Source organism: Peromyscus californicus, unplaced genomic scaffold (assembly GCF_007827085.1).
Source record: "Peromyscus californicus insignis strain IS unplaced genomic scaffold, ASM782708v3 Scaffold_8__1_contigs__length_139910024, whole genome shotgun sequence".
NCBI classification, from domain to species: domain Eukaryota; kingdom Metazoa; phylum Chordata; class Mammalia; order Rodentia; family Cricetidae; genus Peromyscus; species Peromyscus californicus.
The window spans coordinates 107188119-107208562 of NW_026294606.1; the positions used below are offsets into that span (position 1 = coordinate 107188119).

The 20444-nt window shown below is 39.0% G+C and overlaps 2 protein-coding genes and 1 non-coding gene across 10 annotated transcripts in view; 2 read left to right on the plus strand and 1 right to left on the minus strand.

Annotated features, from left to right (window-relative positions):
* The window catches only part of Nae1 (NEDD8 activating enzyme E1 subunit 1), a 26477-nt gene extending 20407 nt beyond the window's left edge, over positions 1-6070 (plus strand). Inside the window, exons 18-20 of one of the 2 annotated variants that reach the window (XM_052727370.1) lie at positions 2506-2620; positions 2706-2755; positions 5754-6070. In XM_052727370.1, the coding sequence (XP_052583330.1) occupies positions 2506-2620; positions 2706-2755; positions 5754-5863 (275 nt within the window). In that variant the 3' untranslated portion in view covers positions 5864-6070. The remainder of the gene's footprint in view (positions 1-2505; positions 2621-2705; positions 2756-5753) is intronic. The other variant, XM_052727371.1, reaches the window with a different exon arrangement.
* A 420-nt stretch (positions 6071-6490) lies between these two features.
* Terb1 (telomere repeat binding bouquet formation protein 1) overlaps positions 6491-20444 on the plus strand; it is a 56141-nt gene continuing 42187 nt past the window's right edge. For 2 of the 7 annotated variants that reach the window (XM_052727735.1, XM_052727738.1), the window contains exons 1-8: positions 6493-7921; positions 10227-10362; positions 16739-16849; positions 17269-17397; positions 18473-18604; positions 19930-19990; positions 20077-20192; positions 20291-20413. In XM_052727735.1, the coding sequence (XP_052583695.1) occupies positions 10332-10362; positions 16739-16849; positions 17269-17397; positions 18473-18604; positions 19930-19990; positions 20077-20192; positions 20291-20413 (703 nt within the window). In that variant the 5' untranslated portion in view covers positions 6493-7921; positions 10227-10331. Of the gene's footprint in view, positions 7922-8527; positions 10363-10974; positions 17398-18121; positions 18605-19929; positions 19991-20076; positions 20193-20290; positions 20414-20444 lie in introns of those variants that run through there. The other 5 variants (XM_052727740.1, XM_052727737.1, XM_052727739.1 and 2 more) reach the window with 5 other exon arrangements.
* On the minus strand, positions 10144-10246 carry LOC128104807 (U6 spliceosomal RNA). The gene has a single exon (XR_008216110.1). It is a non-coding gene; the product is annotated as a U6 spliceosomal RNA (small nuclear RNA).

Consider the following 20444-nt stretch of genomic DNA (forward strand, 5'->3'; position numbering starts at 1 on the left):
TTTGGGCTTTTCCTGTTCTCTTACTTCTGTAAATCTTACTCTTACTCCATGGCTTGCTGTGTAGCTGGGTGACTGGCCCCTGGAGTCCTCTTTCTTCTCTGGCTAGTTCTTCCATCTCTCCTCCCAGATTTCTCTCTATATATTCTCTCTGTCTGCCAGCCCTGCCTATCCCTTCTCCTGCCTTGCATTGGCCAGTTCTTTATTAGACCATCAGGTGTTTTACACAGGCACAGTAACACAGCTTCACAGAGTTAAACAAATGCAACATAAGCAAAAGTAACACAGCTTAAAATAATATTCTCTAACAGGTGGTAGTGGCACACATCTTTAATCTCAGCACTTGGGAGGTAGAAACAGGCAGATCTCTTGAGTTCAAGGCCAGCCTGGTCTACAGAGCAAGTTCCAGTACAGCCTGGGCTACACAGAGAAACCCTGTCTCAAGAAAAACAAAAAGAAAGGAAAATCTTTTGGCTTTTTGTTGTTTTTGTTTGTTTGGGTTTTTTTTTTTTTTTGTTTTTTTGTTTTTTTTTTGTTTGCTGTTTTGAGACAGGATCTTACTTAGCTCAGGAGGGTCTTGAACTTGTGATCTTCCTTTATCAGACTCTTAAGTACTGAATTTATAGGCATGAACCATCATAGCTGGCTCAATAAAATCTTGAATAAATACTTGACCTGATGCCAGGTATGGTGCCCTCACCTTTAATTCCAGCACATGGGAGGGAGTCAGAGGCAGGTGGATCTTGTGTGTTTGAGGCCAGCCTGGTCTACATATGAGTTTCAGGTTTGCCAGGGTCATGCAGAGAGAACCTGTCTTAAAACAAAACAAAACAAAAACAAAAACAAAAAACAAATTGGTGGTGGTGGCACTCACCTTTAATTCCAGCACTTGGGAGGCTGAGCCTGGAGGATCTCTTAAGTTCGAGGCCAGCCTGCTGTATAGAGTAAGTTCCAGCACAGCCAGGACTATACAGAGAAACCCTGTCTCAAGACAAAACAAAACAAAACAAAACAAAACAAAACAACTCATACTTGACCTGAATTTTAGTATTCTGTGGGTATTTAGAGGAACTACTATTTGATTTTTAAGGCCATGACTCAAAACTATTAGAGGAATATTGGTTGAATGCGTATAGAAGGAAAATTTTTTTCTGCTAGTTGTCATTGTTGGCTTCTGTTTTCTGTGATAGTCTTTTAAGTCACTAAAATGTCTCTCTCTCTCTCTCTCTCTGTCTGTCTGTCTTTTTAAAGTGTGTGTTTGAGAAGGGTTCATTCTAAGGTTGCCCTTGAACTTATGGTATAGCCTACACTAGCTTCAGTCTTGTAGCAGTCTTCCTACCTCCATCTCCAAGTGCTAGGATTACAGACATGAGCAATCACAATCAGCTCCTTTAGTTATTAAATATTTTAGTTTTTAAAGCCTGGCCTGGAAGGTGCTGTATATCACAGGGTAGCCTTGAACTCTTGATCTTGTTTTATCCTTCAGAGAACTATATATAAACGTGTACCACCATTCTCAGCTCATAGTTTACTCCTGTAACTCACACTGAGTTTGACCTGAAGGGATAGGAAACCCACAAGCAGTGTATCAGTGACTTCTGAACTCTGAACTCTGTAAAGATACAAGGATTTCCTTGGTCAGTATTTTCTGTTGTTGTTGCCTTGAAAGGCAGTAATTGGAAAACTTAAAGATCCACATCTTAAAGATCCACAATGCTCACTGAAAAAGCACATGCCTGTTATCCCTCCCACCCGGGAGCTAGAGGCAGAAGAATCAGAAGTTCAGAGTCACCCCTGGCTACATAGCAAGTTTAAGACCAGCAGGGATACATAAGACTCTGTTTCCAGAAAGAAAGAAAGTAAAAATTTTAATTGAAGGATATAAGTTAGGTATTTTCTCTTTAGTTCTTTGATCAAATAATTATTGAGTATTATGTGTTACTCTGATAGTACAAAATTAACAAATAATTATAGAACAATAATTAACAAAGACTTAAAAACAAACAAAAACCACACCAGAACGCTGTGTCATCATGCCTGGTTTAGGTGGTGTCGGGATCAAACCCAAAGCTTTGTGTGTGCTGAGTCCACACTTTACCAACTAAGCCGTACCCCAGGACCTGACAAAGACTAACTGAGCTTCAATTTGTGATGGATTTATCTATAGATTTCTGATATTTTCAAATGTTGGTTTCATGTTCTATTACTTTGTTCTTTAGTTTCATACCTTACTGTTTTTGTTAGACCACCTGGAATTGGATTAAGTAAAGGAGATAGCCGTTAATTTGAATCACTTTTTTTTCCCCCGAGACAGGGTTTCTATGCAGCCTTGGCTTTCCTGTCACTCACTATGTAAACCAGGGTATTCACAAACTCAGAGAGATCTCTCTGCCTCTGCCTCCCGAGTGCTGGGATTAAAGGCGTGTGCTATTACACCCAGCCCACATATTTATTTTAATGAAAATATATATATATATATTATATATATATATATATGTAATTTTTTAGGAGTATCTAACTATCAAGTTGAAGAAGATATAGGGAAGTTGAAGTCCTGTCTTACTGGCTTTCTTCAGGAATATGGGTTATCTGTTATGGTGAAAGATGATTACGTCCATGAATTGTGAGTATTCTTTAGATCATATAGGAATGATCTCCCTGTTTGTGGTTAGACTATTAAAAATTCATACCTACCTCTTTTCCTGTAGTTGCCGATATGGAGCTGCTGAGCCACACACCATTGCTGCATTCCTGGGAGGTGAGTTTTATAGATGAAATGACTTATTTGTTGTTATAGAATACAGTTACTATTTGTATTAGCTTTTTTAATTAGGGAGGTCAGTGAAGCAGGTTGTTAAATTTAGGTTAATCATTAGCTCTCCACACTGTTCTCCTTACTCTCTGGCTTTCCCATGGCCATCCATATTAAACTCCTGAAGAGTCTAATGGAAGGCTGCTTTTCATCATGAACCTCACGTAACCTTCTGAGCACAAGTACACACACAGACCTTCCTTCCTCTTCTCCCTGTCTTGTCTTCCTGCCCCAACAGTTCTCAGAAACAAAGACAAACTTCTCTGAGACGTTCCCTAGACCTTTGTACCTAAGGGCCCAGTTCAAAACTGCCATTTCTGTCATAAAAGCTCCTTTATTCATTTGTTCCCATCATTTCTTCTTTGAGTTGGTTAAGTGAGTTACTGTATGGGTACCTTATAAACATGCGAAATTTATTTCTTACAGTTTTCAAAGATTCAAATGAGGATGCCAACACATTAGGGTCTGTTGAGGTCTCACTGCCAGAATCATATGTGGTGTTTTTTTCTTACTGTGTCCTCACACATTATTCTTTTAAAAATGTCAAAGGAAATCTGCAGGATCTCTTTTATAAGGGCATAAACCCATGTATAAGGGCTCCACCCTCATGGCCTAATCCCTTTCCAGAAGCCCTACCTTCTAATACCATTGCATTGAGAGTTTTCAACATATTAATGGCAGAGAGGGGGAGCACACACAGTAAGTGAGTAATACCTTAAAAAAATCCTTCTCCTGCCTATTACCTCCAATAGCTTGAGCTATTTGCTTATGACATTTTCCTTTCTAGATGATTGTTTTGAAGGCGAAGGCAGTTTGATTAATAGTGTTCAGAATGCTAATAATGCAGATCTAAGAAACGATATTTTAAGCAAACATAAATTAAAGCCTGATTCTTGATAATTTATTTGAATAAAATCATTCTTTTATGTCTAAATAGTAAAGTAATCTGAAAATTCACAGAAAAGTGCAAATTATTATTTATTCAGATCTAGGCCAGATTCTGAGAGACACAATCAGAGAGGTCTAACGAGTGTAAATAGAAGAAGGCCTTTATGTCCTGTAATGATTCTGAACCTTCGTCTCCGAGGCTTTCCCTGCAGAAACTTGAGCCACTTCCCCTGTGCGCTTCCTCTTTTCTTTTCCACCTTGGCACTTAGTCGTTTTACATACTGTACACTTCGTTTATTTTTAAGCTGTCTTTTCTCTTGCTGTTAAAGAGAAAGACCCAAGTGAGTAAACAGCAGATACTTTTGTCTCTTGTGCTCTGCTTTGTCTGTGGTGCCTAAAGAGGATTTGGTGTATAGTAGAGTCTTAAGTCTCACATCCTCAGCATTTTAGAAAGAAGCTGCTTCAGTTAAGAAGAGGGTTGTTTTTTTTCTTGGTGGAATTTTGCCGTTTATTTTGTGTTTTGAGTACTTTATAGGAGCTCTGTGGTATTTAGTGTAGAGACTTTTTAAATTACAAATGAATTTCAAAGCTGTGGATGTAGCTCAGTGGCAGAGTGCTTACCTAGCATTAAGTCCCTGGGTTTGATCCTCAACACACACACACACACACACACACACACACACACACACACAGAGAGAGAGAGAGAGAGAGACAGAGGGAGACAGAATGTGAGAGAGACAGATTGATTGATTGATTTAGAGCAAATATGCTTCTATCCTTTTTTACTATAAAGGCAGAATAGATAAAGGTAGAATTCCAGTGCAGTGGTGAGAGGAAGACCAACCAGAGGAGGAAATAGGGAGATGGGGAAGGGCAGGGTGGGGACATACAAGAACAAAATATATTAATAGGTATGTGTGAATACATCCCAATGAAACCCATTTCTTTTTATGTTAATAGAAATATTAATAAAGCACACACACACAACCCTTGGATGCAACAGAAGGGCTTTCTTTGAAGAGGATCTTTTTTTTGTGTGTGTTTTTGGTTTTTTTGAAACAGGGTTTCTCTGTGTAGCCCTGGCTGTCTTAGAACTCACTCTGTAGACCAAGCTGGCCTTGAACTCTTGAGATATGCCTGCCTCTGCCTCCCAAGTGCAGGGATTAAAGGTGTGCACCATCATCTCCTGGCTGAAGAGGATCTTTATGCCTCTTTATATCCTTTCAAAAAGTTCCTTCAACCAAACTACTATCTAAACTTTGCTTTGTCCATTCACTATATCCTGCCAGCTTTCTAAATCACCATAATTAAAAATACCTTATTTTTAAAATTTGTTGCTCATTATTTCATTGGGTAATTCCTAAAATGAGCCTTCTATTTCCTTTAATAACATAGTTATAAAGATTTATAGTATTTTGCAGGGCATGATGGTGTAGAACTTTAATCCCAGCACTTAGGAGGCAGAGGCAGGAGGATCTCTTGAGTTTGAGGCCAACCTGATTTATATAGTGAGTTCTAGGACTGTCAGAGCTGTATAGAGAGACCCTGTCTCAAAAAAAAACAAACAAAAATAATTATAGTCTTTTATTTTGTTATGACTCAGTAAGCTATGTCTGTTTTGGATTACTTTTAAACAACTTTGATTTCTTTATGGACTTATTTTGTTGTTTCTATGGTGTATCTTTTGCTGTATCTATGGTGTATTCTGTATACCAAGGTCTCATGTACCCCAGGCTGGCCTCCAGCTCGTTTTGTAACTGAAACTAGCCATGAACTCATGATCGTACTGCCTCTACTTCCCAAGTGCGATGAATATAGTCATGCACTACCACACCTGGTTCTTTTGTTTGTTTTTTTGAGACAGGGTCTCAAAAATATTGGCTGGCTTAGAACACATTATATTTAGCAGGCTGGCTTTGAACTCAGAGATCCACTTGTCTCTGCTTCCTGAGTGCTAGGATTAAAAGCATGCACCACCAGGCCCATTCTGGCTTATATTATCTAACTCTTCAATTTTACTGTTTTCAAAGAGTTACTTTTCTCCTTTTTCCTACAGGAGCTGCTGCTCAAGAAGTTATCAAAATAATCACCAAACAATTTGTAATTTTTAATAATACTTACATCTATAGTGGCATGTCACAAACTTCTGCAACTTTCCAGTTGTAGAATAAGCCCCACGTGTAATAATAGGTTGATGGTTGAAACTGTAATTGTCTTCATATTGTGCTGTAGTTGTAAAAATCTGTTAAAGGAGAGCAGTCATTGTTTCCTTAATAAACATTTTTCTCATTTGTAATATATTCTTGTTGTTTGGGGTGGTGGGGAGAAAGCAGTCATTTTCTTGAAGAATAAAAGCTATCTCTTTATAACTTAGTTCATTAATACTGGCTTGCTATTTTGTAGTTACGTATCATAGACATATTTGTTTCATTAGAGTGAAAAAAAATTAACCATCTTAACCAATTGAAGATGTGGATTTTAGCTGTGAACATTTTAAGATCATTATTTGTTAAAATAGAATTTTTTTTTTTTTTTTTTTAAGTTTTTCGAGACAGGGTTTCTCTGTGTAGCTTTGCGCCTTTCCTGGAACTCACTTGGTAGCCCAGGCTGGCCTCGAACTCACAGAGATCCGCTGGCCTCTGCCTCCCGAGTGCTGGGATTAAAGGCGTGCGCCACCACCGCCCGGCTAAAATAGAATTTTAAAAGAGGCATTTCAGGATGTGTAATTTTATCAGAAAACAAAACTATTTCCTTATAGTGTCATTCATTATATATAACTAAATATTTTACCACTATACTTGTTGAAATTGCATAGGGTTGTCCCATTTGTAAATTTCATTTTAATTAATAATCAGATTGGAATAATAGCATTTACCATCATGTTAGATGGGAAAGAAAATTCCGTAAGATGAGGAATAGCAGCAAACTAGAAACACAGAAATGGAAACAGGGCTCAGTAGCTGGCTGACCGTATCAATATTTATTAATGTGACTGTCAGTATCTTAAGACCCTTAATCTGCCTGCTGTATAATCATCATCAAAGGCAGTCTCCTGTGTGAGAACCTGGTATATTTGACAGGAGTGGGGACAGCTGATAGGGCTTTTATTTTCTTGGATACTGGTGTGTCGTTTTTGCTTGGCTGCCTGTTAAGTGACTTTCCTACAGCATGGCCTGCCCTCTGACAGTACTTCACTTCATCTCCCAACACAGTCCTATTGGATGGATTCTGTTAGAAAACGTTACACCTAGACCACATTTAAGACTCAAGAGCTGTGGTTCTTGGGTCTACACAGTGAGAAGTTAGCTTGGCCAGAACCAAAAATTGTGGTTTAGGAATTCACCCCGTGACTGCTTTAGTGTAGTGAGAGTGTCTGTCCATGGAATGCCCAATGTAATTGAAGAAAGCCTGGCGTCAGGCAAGGTCGGGAGGGAGCAAAGGTTCCTTTCCAAGAAGGGAGTCCTAAATACTAAGGTGGTAAGGCTACATTACCCTCAAATTGTGACTTCCTCCACTCTAAAACCCGACACCACGCACTGGCCACCTTCCTCCCTCAGCACACTAGCGACCAGCCCAGCTGCTGCTATGAATGAGCGGAGGCTCTGGGTGCCCGCAGGTGCCCGGCCGGAAGTCCCGCCCAGCGGATGTCAACCTGGCTCGGGTTGGGTGGGAAACCCAGTCAGGCGTGGTAGTCCGGGTTCCCTCGGGGAAGAGCTGCTGCGGGGCTGACCAGCTTCGCGGCTCCAGGGTGAGGGCCACAGCCTCTGCCTCCCGGTTTCGGGGGTTGCCTCAGCTCAGCCCAACCTTGCCTGTTGCCTTCTGGGGCAGGTGGGCTCCTGCCCTCAGAGCTATGGTGCTGGCGTGGCCCTGCCCAACTGGCTCACCTCAGGGGACGGAGTGAGCCGAGGGCCAGGCCGCGCTGGCCACAACCTGTGTGAGAAAAGAGCGCCACGCCCTGAGTAGTCGGGCGTACGTCCGGTACGCCGGTGCCGCTGCCGGTGACCGCGGGGTGTGGACAGCGGCGGTCCCCAGGGCATTTCGTTTGTGAGAACCACGACAGCACCACGTGTCCCGGGAACCTCCACCGAAGCGCGAGCCTTGGGAACCGGGGGGTTGCCCCCGTGAGGCCTGCCAGAGCCGGGCTTGGGAGCAGTGCCCGGTGCCCCGCGGAGAACTGTGGAGAAACGCCTGTGGGACCGCCCGCCCTTGTCGTCAGCTCTTTAGGTGAGCCAGGCCGCGGCAGCCTGGAGCGAGAGACAGGCAAGGCAGCCTTAACGCTTGGAAAGATGATGGACGGGCAGGAGAACCTGGGCGAGGGTGAAGCTTTGGGCCCCCACATCCTATTCGTCCTGAACTGGTTCCTGTTACCCTCGGTTTACTGGGACCCGAATGAATGACTTATCCCTTAAAACTTTTGGAGCAGAATATTGACAGTGCAAGTTACACACTTGCCGTTTTGCTCCCATTAGAGATGCTTTCCACAATATATGATTCCGAGGCAGATGTCCACCTTGAACAACTTGCAAACAGTTAATGCCAGGATTTTCAGCTCTGCCAGCCCCACCCAGAAAGATGTTCTGTCTCTCACGGGGAGGGACAGAAACACAGGTTTTTGGGTTTTTTTTTTTTTTTTTTTTTTTTTTTTTTGGTTTTTCGAGACAGGGTTTCTCTGTGTAACTTTGCGCCTTTCCTGGAACTCGCTTTGGAGACCAGGCTGGCCTCGAACTCACAGAGATCCACCTGGCTCTGCCTCCCGAGTGCTGGGATTAAAGGCGTGCGCCACCACCGCCCGGCCAGGTTTTTGTTTTTTGTTTTTTTTTTTTTTTTTACACAAAGCTTTTGATGTGAATATTTTCTAGAGTAGCTAATTTCAGGAGCTAGGTATGTTGCTTAATGATAGATTTTTACCTTGAGTTCTATCCCTAGGACCAAAAAGGGTGGAGAACGATACTCAGCCAGTTTTTTTTTTTTTTTAATTTATTTTCTCTGCTAGTTTTCCTAGTAAAGTTTGCACTTGACCTTAGTGGTTTGGAGCAGTGGTTCTCAACATGTGGGTCGTGACTCACTTGGATTGCATATCAGATACTTACACTAGGATTCATAACAGTAGCAAAAATTACAGTTATGAAGTAACAACGAGATAATTTTGTGGTTGGGGGTCACCATAACATGAGGAACTGTATTAAAGGGTCGCAGCATTAGCAAGGTTGAAAAACACTGTTTTGGAGAGTAAATTGAGTAAAACCGGTAAGGATTGTGCTTTCTGTTATGTGAAAACGTTTTTGTGTTTTTGCTTTTTTCCCCTATGAGAACACAAATTATCACTCATCATTGGTGATAATTTGTATCTATTCACAAAATTGCTAAAAGCATTTCATAATTACTTTAATTGGCACATACTTTTGGCTTGGAAAATGAGCTATTTATAATTTTAAAATTTTCTTTTTGAAAACTACAACTGGTCCTTTACTGTAAATATTTATTTTTAATTATCTGTTTCCGTATGTATGAGTTAGCATACGTGTGGTTAGAAGGTAACCAGTGAGAGTCTTTTTTCTCCTACTATGTGGGTCCCAGGGATTGCCCATCCTTTGTGAGGATTTTGTTTTTGTTTGGAGACAATATTTTATTCTGCACCCTTCCCCCCTTTCTGAAGTTCCTGGCTGGCCTGGAACCTTATATATGTAGCTCACAGTTGTTGGATTTTCTTTTACTCTATCTCCATGTTGGGACACCAAAATGTTGTCGGTTGTTTTTACTCTTTTGGCTCTTTTACTCTTTTGGGGGCGGGGAGCCACCACTCAGCTCCCAAATAAATCACACATGGAGGCTTATTTTCTTATAAATGCTTGGCTTATTTCTTGTCAGCTTTTCTTAAATTCTGTCTACCTTTTGCCTCTGGGCTTTTTGTTTGTTTGTTTGTTTTGTTTTTTGAGACAGGGTTTCTCTGTAGCTTTAGACCTGTCCTGGATCTCACTCTGTAGACCAGGGTGGTCTCGAACTCACAGAGATCCACCTTTTCTTACTTCTGTATATTTTACTTTCACTCTTACTCTGTGGTGGCTGGCCACTAGCAATCTCCTCTCCTTGTTCTCTTGCTCTTCTTTCCCTCCCAGATTTCTCCTATTTATTCTCTCTGCATGCCAGCCCTGCCTATCCTTCCTCCTGCCTCACTATTGGCCATTCAGCTCTTTATTAGACCATCAGGTGTTTTAGACAGTAACACAGCTTCACAGAGTTAAACAAATGCAACATAAAAGAGTGGAACGCATCTTTGCATCATTAAACAAATGTCCCACAGCATAAACAAATGTAACACATCTTAAAATAATAGTCTACAACACAGTGTGGCTTCACACTCATGATCCTTCTGCCACCCGCTTTCCTGCCTGAAGATTACAGACATGCACCATCATGCCTAGAATATTTCATGCTTGCAAATTTTTTTTTAACATGGACTTCTCATGAATTTGTGTCTCATCCTTGTGAAGGAGCTGTGCTAATCTTCTCTGTATCTTTCCAATTTTAGTATATGTGCTACTGAAGCAAGCATACTGCCTAGAATATTTCTTAGAAGCTGATCTTACTAAAAATGCCCTGTCTTCTAGATGAAATATAAGGAAAAAAGACAAACATGGAAAGTGAGAACACAAAGAAAATACAAGGTGAGGAATCCGTGAATCAAGTAGTTGGATTAGTTTTATATATTTTATAGTTGTGTAATTGTATTTTTTTGTGTGTATCATATCTAACAGCCTCTAGAAAATGAAAAAATCATTCATCAATTTACATATATGACACTATCTCTGGGAGACATGAACAAACATCTACTTACCCCAGATAGGCAATTGCCAATAGACCAAAGTAAGGATATCGCCAGATCCAACTTGCCAGTGAGTTTACTGGAGTTACTTATAGGCACATTGTGTGGAGTTATTTACAGAAGCAGAAATGACTCAAAGGGAGTTATATCATCAAAAGTCCACCCCAGCATGAGTGACAGCTCATGAAAACTGCAGGCAGCTTGACAGGTTGTAAAGTATCTCTTTCAGGCAGCTCAGTTGATCTCTCTTCCAAGTAGTTTAATTAGTCTAAGCTTCTTTGAAGCAACTCTTGGTCTGATGTTTCTCAGCAGTCCTAACCCTTTATATAACCTTGGGAAAGGAGGGGCCTAGCATATGAGGTTAATATCAGGGACTTCTTGAATCTTCTAAGTTGTTTATTTCCTGACTTTTAAGGAGCCTTGTCCTGAGTCTGGTTTTTTTTTTTGGAAACAGGTTTCTCTGTGTAATAGTCCTGGCTGACCTGCAACTGTAGACCTGGATCTGTAGACCAGACTGGACTCAGAGATCCACCTGTCTCTGCCTCCCAAGTGCTGAGATTGATTAAAGGTGCACCACCATGCCTGCCTCTACCCCACTTTTTTGAGATAGGATTTCTCTGTAGTTCTGACTGTATAGGAACTCACAATGTAGACCAGGCTGGCCTTGAACTCACAGAGGCCTGCCTCTGCCTCCCAAGTGCTGAGATTAAAGGTGTGCACCACCACTGCCCTGCTTCCATACTGTATCTTAATGAGCTTTCTTGCAAGATGGTATATTAGCATGAAGGAAATTATTATGTCATAGCATACATATTGACACCTACTTTGTGCCTGTCATATAATTCCTGGCATAAAGAAGCAGACATGGGAAATATCATGCTGATACTTAGAGTGCCATATGAGCCAGGCATGGTAGATCATTGCCTTTAATCCCAGCACTCAGGAGCAGAGACAGATCTCTGAGTTCAAGGCCACTTGGTTTACATAGTTTTAGGCCAGCCAGGAATATATAGTGAGACTATTGGGGAGGGGGGACATAGATAGTTGATTTGCTTGGCAGAATATGAAAGAACAATGGTCCCTAGACACGGTGGCTCATTATTGTGAGGGTGCTGTCAGCAATATAGATGGATATGTTTGTGACTGTCTACAGTGTCAGAATTGGCTTTTTGAGTCAGGCTTTCATGTGGTCCAAGCTGACCTCAAGCTCATCATGTGGCATAGGATGACCTTAAACTTCTGATCTACCTGCTCCCAAGCCTCAAGTGCTGGGATTATAGGTATTTGCTGTAATGACTGTTTTGTGTAGTTTTGGAGATTGAAACTGGAGCTTTTGAAATTGAAACTAGGCAAGTGTTTTACCAACTGAACTATATCCCCAACCCAGAATTTATTGACTATCAGCAAGTTCACAAGGTATAATGGCTTCATTGGCATTGATTTGCTACATAGTGCCACTTTAATTAATAGCCTGCCCAGTCAAAACCAGGTTCTGTTGTTCCATTTTCAACTACTAATATTAACTCTCAGATCACACATTGCATATCACATAGTAAACCTGTTTGTCTATCTGACTACAAAAGGTTAAAGAGGCCTCAGCAGAATTCAAGAAGTTTTGTTTTGGGGTTTTTGTTTGTTTTTATTTTTATTCTTTATTTTTCAAGGCAGGGTTTCTCTGTGTAGCCCTGGCTGTCCTGGAACCCACTTTGTAAAGCAGGATGACCCTGAACTCAGAGATCTGCCTGCCTCCTAGTGCTGGGATTAAAGTCATGCACCACTACACCAGGCTTCAAGAAGTTTTAAAGAGGGCTGAGAAGTAGAAGCTGGGAAGCTGTATAGGGATGCAAAGATAATGAACGTGGCTCGAAGTCTGCTGTAGACCTTGCTGCTGCATAGTCAGGACATAGCAAGATTAAACCAGCCTGGGCCATATTAAGACTAGGTAGGTAGGTAGGTAGGTAGGTAGATAGGTAGCAGGCTAAAGCTATTCGGAGGTTGGTGAGATGGCTCAGTGGGTAGAGATCATTAAACCTGACAACGTGAGTTTGTTCTCCAGGATCCACATAGTAGAAGGAAAGAACCAACTCCCACAGTTATCTTCTGACCTCTACCCATCCCCATATATACTAATTTTAACAATTTTATGTATATGGCTATTTTGTTTGCATGTATATTCGCACCACTTGTATACCTAGTGCCCACAGAAGTTAGAAGGCTACATCAGATCCCCTGAAACTAGAGTTACAGACAGCTGTGAGCAGCCATGCAGATCCTGGGATCAATCTCAGAGGATGAACACAAATTCCTATTGAATATCTGGTTTGAAAATATTTCCTTCTAGATTGAGCTGCTTTTGCATTCTACATAAATCTACATAGCAGTTTTAAATTTTAAGCCAGGTATGATGGTAAGCATGCCTTTAATCCCAGCCCTGGAGAAGTAGAGGCAGGCAGATCTTTGCATGTTCAAGTCCAGCCTGGTCTATATAGTGAGACCCTGTCTAAAACAAACAAACAAAAAACAACAACAAAAACCAGCCAGATGGTGGTAGTGCATACCATTAATACCAGCACTCAGGAGGCAAGAAGACAGAGGCAGGTGGATCTCTATGAGTTTGAGGCCAGCCTGGTCTACAGAGCGAGTTCCAGGACAACCAGGGCTACACAGAAACACTGTCTTGGAAACAAAAACAAAACAAAACAAAATAAAAACTTAAAATTTTAGGTCTATTCTGTCATGTTTTCTTTTATTGCTTGTTGCTTTTGGTATTGTGTGCACTTCAGTTTTTGTTTCTTTCTTTGAGGATTGAAGAAACTAGGTTGCTCAGCCCAAAAAAGGTTAAATCAAGATGAAATGTGATAATTGTATATGAAAGAAGGTACTTTGGCTAAAAAGGGAAAGAGCACACGATAGGAAATCTTTTTAAAAAAAAATTATTTATTTATTTGTATTTTATGTGCATTGGTGTTTTGCCTACATGTATATCTGTATGAGGGTGCTGGATCCTCTGTAACCAGAACTATAGACAGTGTGAGCTGCCATGTGGGTGCTGGGAATTGAACCTGGGTCCTCTGGAAGAGCAGCCAGTGCTCTTAACCTCTGAGCCATCTCTCCAGTCCCATGATAGGAAATCTTAAAGTCTGAGGAAGAAGTGCTGAAGGGAATGGAGGAGTAAGTCCTACATAATGCCCAGAACTGAAAAGTACTATACCCTATTTGAAATTTTCTTTGGCGTGTTGTTAATGTGACATTAATATCCATACAAACTTACTATCTCGTTGATTTGTTAATGTATACAATAATCATGAATAAATGTTGGCTTTTGCCCATAGTCAACTCAGTAATAACCTTTGTACTATATATTGTTCCTAACAAATTGCATAACGGGGCTGGAGAGATGGCTCAGCAGTTAAGAGCACTGGCTGCTCTTCTAGAGGACCCTGGTTCAATTTCTAGGACCCTGGTTCAATTTCCAGCACCCCACGGCAGCTCACAACTGTCTGTAACTCCAGTTCCAGGGATTCTGGTATCCTCACACAGACATACATGCAGAAAAAACACCAATGCACATAAAAACTAAATTTAAAGAATTGCATCACAAATTGTCTCATTGAAACAAATTGCCAGGTAATTTTTTTAAAGTAGAAGACTAAATAGTGATTGATATGTCATAGATTTTTGTAGTATGTGCCTTTTTATTTTTAAGTCTACCATTGTAAATGTTAGTTCAAGACTTATGTCAAAGAAGGCAAGATGGCTCAGCTGGTAAAGGCTCTTGCTGCCACGTCTGACAACCTGAGTTTGATCCCTGGGACCCACATGGTAGAAGAAGAGAACAGATTCCTACATTATCCTCTGACTTCTGCATGTGCCTCCTTACAAATAAATAAATGAATGAATAATTTAATGTAATAAAATATTTTTAAAGCCAAAATAAAAGAAATGAAAACTTTAAAAAACAAAACAACACCTATAAATCATTTAATTTACCGAGTAAAAGGATTTGAGTTTAGTTTGATATGTTATATTGACTGACTTTCAATATAACATGTCTTTCAAATAAGAAATCCATGTTGTATTCCTTGAATAAACCAACTTGTGCAATGATATATTGGTTTTTTGTTTGTTTGTTTGTTTTGTTTTGTTTTGTTTTTGTTTTTTTCGAGACAGGGTTTCTCTGTGTAGCTTTGCGCCTTTCCTGGAACTCACTTGGTAGTCCAGGCTGGCCTTGAACCCACAGAGATCCACCTGGCTCTGCCTCCTGAGTGCTGGGATTAAAGGCGTGCTCCACCACCGCCCGGCCTGATATATTGTTAATATACCATTATTAATATATTGTCAACTTACTAAAATATATTTTTTTTACATGTATGTTCATGAGGGATATTGGTCTATATCTTTCTAATGGTTTTGGTTTTGATACAAAGGTAATGCCTGTAGCATGAATCTTAAAGAGTCTTATTAATAAAATCAAACCTGAGCCAGGTATTGGGGTGAATGCTGGAAGATCAGAGAAGCAGAACAAGCCACAGCTACTTCACCTTGCCAATTCCTCAGCTGATCCTGTTTCCTCAGACTGGAAGCCTCTGAGTCCTCATCCAGAATGGGTCTCAGCTGAACTGCTGCTCAAAAGCCTAGAAGCTTAATCAGCCAAATGCTGCTAGTTCCTGGTCTCCATGCCTTATATACCTTTCTGCTATCTGCCATCACTCCCTGGGATTAAAAGCTCACTTCTTGGGATTAAAGGTGTGAGTCACTATGCCTGGCTGTTTCCAATGTGGCCTTGAACTCACAGAGATCCAGAGGGATTTCTGCCTCTGGAATGCTAGGATTAAAGGTGTGAGTGCCACCATTTTCTAGCCTCTGTGTCTAGTGGCTGTTCCGTTCTCTGACCCCAGATAAGTTTATTAGGGTGTACAATATTTTGGGGAACACAATACCACCACAAATGCCAACCTCAAAATAAGTTGGGAAGCCAAGCATAGTGGTGTGCCCCTGATTACTGAAGAGGCTGAAGCATGAGGATCTTAAGTTTGAGATCAGCGTATAGTATAGTAAAACCTACTTTTAATTAGGAAATAAGCTTTGAGGTACTGTTTAACCTTTTAGATACTATTTCTTCTTTAAATGTTTGGTGGAGTTTTCAAATGAAATCATCTGAAAATGGAATTTTCATTGTGGGAAGCTTTGTAACTGTGATTTCAGCTTCTTTCTTAAATATAGTATTACTCAGATAATCTGTTTTTGGATGTGGGTGGATGATTTACATCTTTGAAAGCAATTTTTTTCTATTTCATCTAAGTCATTGAATCTGTGTGAAATTGTCCATAATACTTCCTTTTGAATATCTTCAGACTCTGTAGTGCTTATTTATTTATAATATCTCTCTCTGTAGCTTAGGCTCAACTGGAACTCACTATATAGCCCTTAAATTTGTGGAAATCCTTCTGCCTCAGTCTCCTAAATGATGGGATTATAGGTGTGAGCCATCATACCTGGTTCTGCTCTCATTTAATATTGGTAATTTGTGTCTGTACTCATTTATCAAATTAGTCTGGCTAGAGAATTATCAGTTTTATCGATCTTTTTAAAGAACCTTCTCTTTTTAATTTTTAAATTTATTTTTATGTGTATAGATGTTTTGCTTGCATGTATATTTGGCCATGCCTGATGCCTGAGTGAAGTCAGAAGACAGCATTGGATCCCCTGAGACTAGATTACAGACAGTTGTGATCTGTCATGTGTGGATGTTGGGAATTGAACCTGGTCCTCTGGAGGGCAACCAGTGCTCTTAACCACTGAGTCATCTCTTTGGTCTCACTCTCTTTCATTTTTCTGTTTCACTGACTTCAGCTTTTGTCTGTATAGTTTTGTTTTTCTCCTTGCTTACTTTAGGCTGAGTTTGCTCTTTTTCTAGTTTCTTAAGATGGGAGCTAAGGTCATTGATTTAGCAACCATTTTCTTTTCTAACATAGGCATTTAGTACTAGACATTTCCTCATAAATATGCTTCATTAGCATCCTATAAATTCTAATATGTTGTATTTTCATTTAAAATATCAGTTCACTTAAAATATCTTCAGTATATCTTTCTTAGATTACAAAGCAAATATATGCTTATTATTTTAAAAACATTTCAAAGGTGTGCAATTATGAAATAGAATTTGAATTATTGACCTTTGAAAGAAAACTGTTTTTAAAATAATTTTTCTCCGGTAGAAATGAAGACTGACCTGAATTTACTGTTAGAATGTCTGAAGTATCACATGGGCAACCCTTTGTCACAAAAGGAAGTTTTGATCACTATTCATTCAGTTTGTCAACAAAACAGTAAGAAATAATAATGAACTTTATTCATAATTCTATTATTTTTCTTTTTTCTTTTCCTTTCTCTTTCCCTCTTTCTCCTTCCCTCCCTCCATCTCTCTCTCTCTGTCTATGCTTCCCTCTCCCTCTCTTCTTCCTCTCTCTCTCTTTCATCTCATTTCCTGAAGTAACTACACAGGCTGGTGTCTAACTCTTGATCCTCCTGACAGTCTCCCCAGCACTGGGACTGCACGCATGTACCACCACAACCCATGACCCACTCTGATTCCAGTTTTGTACTACTGTAATATACTAATATGCATGGCTGTTTCTCTTCTACTTAATGTATGTTATATTACTCTATCCATTTGATTGTCTTATCCTTAACAGTATAATCAAAGTAATTTTAATTTCTATCTTGTTTTTATCTGCAAACCCTACAGGTGATGCAGGTGTTTATTTCCGGGAAATTGGTGGTTTGGTGTTTGTAAAAAATCTTGCAAAGTCAAGTGAGCATAGCATGGTAAAAGAAGCAGCCTTATACACATTAGGATCTATTGTAGAAGAAAATGGTAAAATATAAAATTTTATGTCCTTAATTTTAAATACTTAAAATGTTTTCTCTTTATTTAAAGGTCAATGCCACCACACCTGGCTTGACTCTCATTTTTTAGGGTTATTTTGTTTGTTTCCAATGGAGTTCTTTTTTCTTTTTTTGAGTCAAGGTTACTATAAAGCACAGGCTGGCCTTGAATGCAAAGTTCTCCTGTTTTTGCTTCCTAAGTATTGGGATTGCAGCATGCCTTGTGTTATTTTTGAGCTAAGAAGATTTTGCACCTCTAAAAGTCTTCATAAATATCATAGATATTGCCTGACCCTCTGTTTTCCAAAGTACATATCTGAATTTTTTTAAGTTTTCTTCTTGCTTTGTTTTTTCTAGTCTTCTCACTTGGTCTCACTTTTTACTTTACTCGGTCTGATTTGCATTTTTTATTTGGTTAGGATTTTATTGGCAATTCTAGAGTATTTTAATGTTTGCTTTGGAGCTTAGACCAAGTCATTTTGATTAAGATAGTGCTGATTTGCGACTGGCTACCTGGCTCAGTAGTTAAAGGTGCTTGTCTAAGTTTGATGTATGGAACTCATATGAAGGAAAGAAAGAAATAACTCCCATAAATTGTGCTTTGACCCATAAGAGCATTGTGGCATGTCTGCACCTGTGGGTGGGCACACACTCATGCATGTGTGCATACACACAAGTAAATAAATAAATGTAATTTAAAAAATTTTTTTAAGGGGTGCTGGAGAGATGGCTCAACGGTTAAGAGCATTGACTACTCTTTCAGAGGACCGGTGTTCTACTCCCAGCAACCATATGGCAGCTCAGAGCTGTCTGTGACTACAGTTCCAGAGGACCCAACACCCATGGCAAAGCACCAATGCATATAGAATAAATAAAAAAATTTAAAAAAAATGCTCATTTGGTCTGTTAAGCACATATCAAGTTTTCATAAATTTTATTGTTTCTAATATATGTCAGTTAAATGACATCTAGTTAAGAAGCATCCTTAGTTCAACAACTTTGTATTTTGTTCCGTGTATTTTTGTGCTAATATATTAAAATGAAAATTGTATTTTATGTTTCAGTTTACTGTCAGCAAACTTTGTGTACTTCAGAATTATTTCAAGATTTAACTTTGCTCTTATCTAATGATGATTCAAACACAAATTTGAAAAGAATGTCCATCTATGTTCTTTTGGTTCTGGTTTCAAATAATAGTAAGTATGTTCTCTAATGAATGTTTAAAAATATTTTATGGAATATTCACTAATACTTTTATTCTAGTCATTCTTGTTATATAGGTGCCTTTATTTTTTTAGACAGTTTCACTATGTAGACTATGGAGATCGACCTGCCTCTGCTTCCCAAATGTATTAGTGACTTTATAATCTCATTAACATGCAAGAGCTCTAAGGAAGAAATTAATAGTATATGTTAATCACTTGATATTTATTAATTTTAAGAAATAGTAAAGTGATTTGTACTACTTAATCTTTAAAAAGAAAACAAATATTTAATAAATTGGTTGACTTTTCACTGAACTGATCATTTTGTTGTAAGATTTACTGTATTAGACCCCAATGGCATTAATCTTGGGATAATTTTAGATTTATTGAAAAGCTGAAAATATAGTATAAGTGTCCATGTGTACCTGTTAGGACTTGGCGTGTGTATGTTTGTACATATGCATGTGGAGTGTGCTTGGTGCAGAAGCTGGAGATTGATATGGGATATCTCCCTCAATCAGTTTCCACCTCTTGTTTTTGAGACAGGGACTCTCACTGAATCTGACTAGACTGACTGCCCAGCAAGCCCCAGGGATCAGACACAATGTACTGTGCCTGGCTTTTTATTAATTTTTTACATGAGTGCTGAGGATCAAACTCAGTTCCTTATGCTGCCACTTTACTGACTGATCAATCTACCCAACTTCTTCATTTTTTAAAAACTTCCTTCATTTAATTCTTGAAATTGTTAGGTACTTGAATTGCTTCTAGATTGTTTTTTCTACTTTGGAAAACCTGAAAAAGATTTGTATTTTTTCTGCTTTGGAGATTCTTTTCATATAGTAACAGAACTATAACTAAAGCATTTTATAATTTTTAGAGGAAAAATAAAGCTGTAAGTTGCTAAGCATAGTATATTTTCCATAATAAAATGGCTTGTAGAGTTTTTTAAAAAATCAAAATTTTATGTGTATGAATGTTTTGCCTATGTGTATATCTGTACACTAACTATGTGCATGCCTGGTATCCACAAAGACCATAAGAGGACATCAGATCCCTTGGAACTGGAGTTGTAAGCCACCATGTGGGTGCTGGGAATTGATCCCAGGTCCTCTGGAAGAATAGAAAGTTCTCTTAACTGCTGAGCCATCTCTCCATCCCCTTGATTGTAGGTTTTCTTTTTTTCCTACTGTAATTCTGTATACTTTGTAATACTTTAAAGTAGCTTACAAGCTAATTAAAATATTTTAAATGTCTTAATTTCTGTAAAATTATTTTTAAGGTTATATTCATGTAATATATGGCTATTTTTAAAGGGAATGGACAAACGCTTGTAAGAGAAACAGGTTGTATTGAAGTTCTGTCACAGTTGTTCAGGTAAGTAAAAAAAAGTCTTATTATTCATTGTTTAGGACATTAGTGCATTTATAATAATTTGCTACCTTTTCTTTTTAACCCAATAGGACAGTTCTTTCAAATTATGAATTGAATTTGTCAGATAACAATGTTTTCCAGAGTTATCTGTTGTGGTCTTCAGTGTGTAGTACTCTGTGTGTCTGTGTCAACAATCCTCAAAATGGTAATTATTTCAACTATTTAAATACAAATATAAAAACAAATGGTGACTGTTATTCTGCAAAAGTCTAATTAAAACATGGTTGGCTTTCCTCCTTTCAGATGAGAATCAAATACTTTGTTGTTCACTTTTTCCATATGCTAATGAATGGCTAATGAATTGTATGAAACCTGAGATAATTCGCCCTATATGCTCATTTATTGGACTTACTCTTGCAAATAATAGTAAGTATTCATTATTTTCTAGGTTGTACAT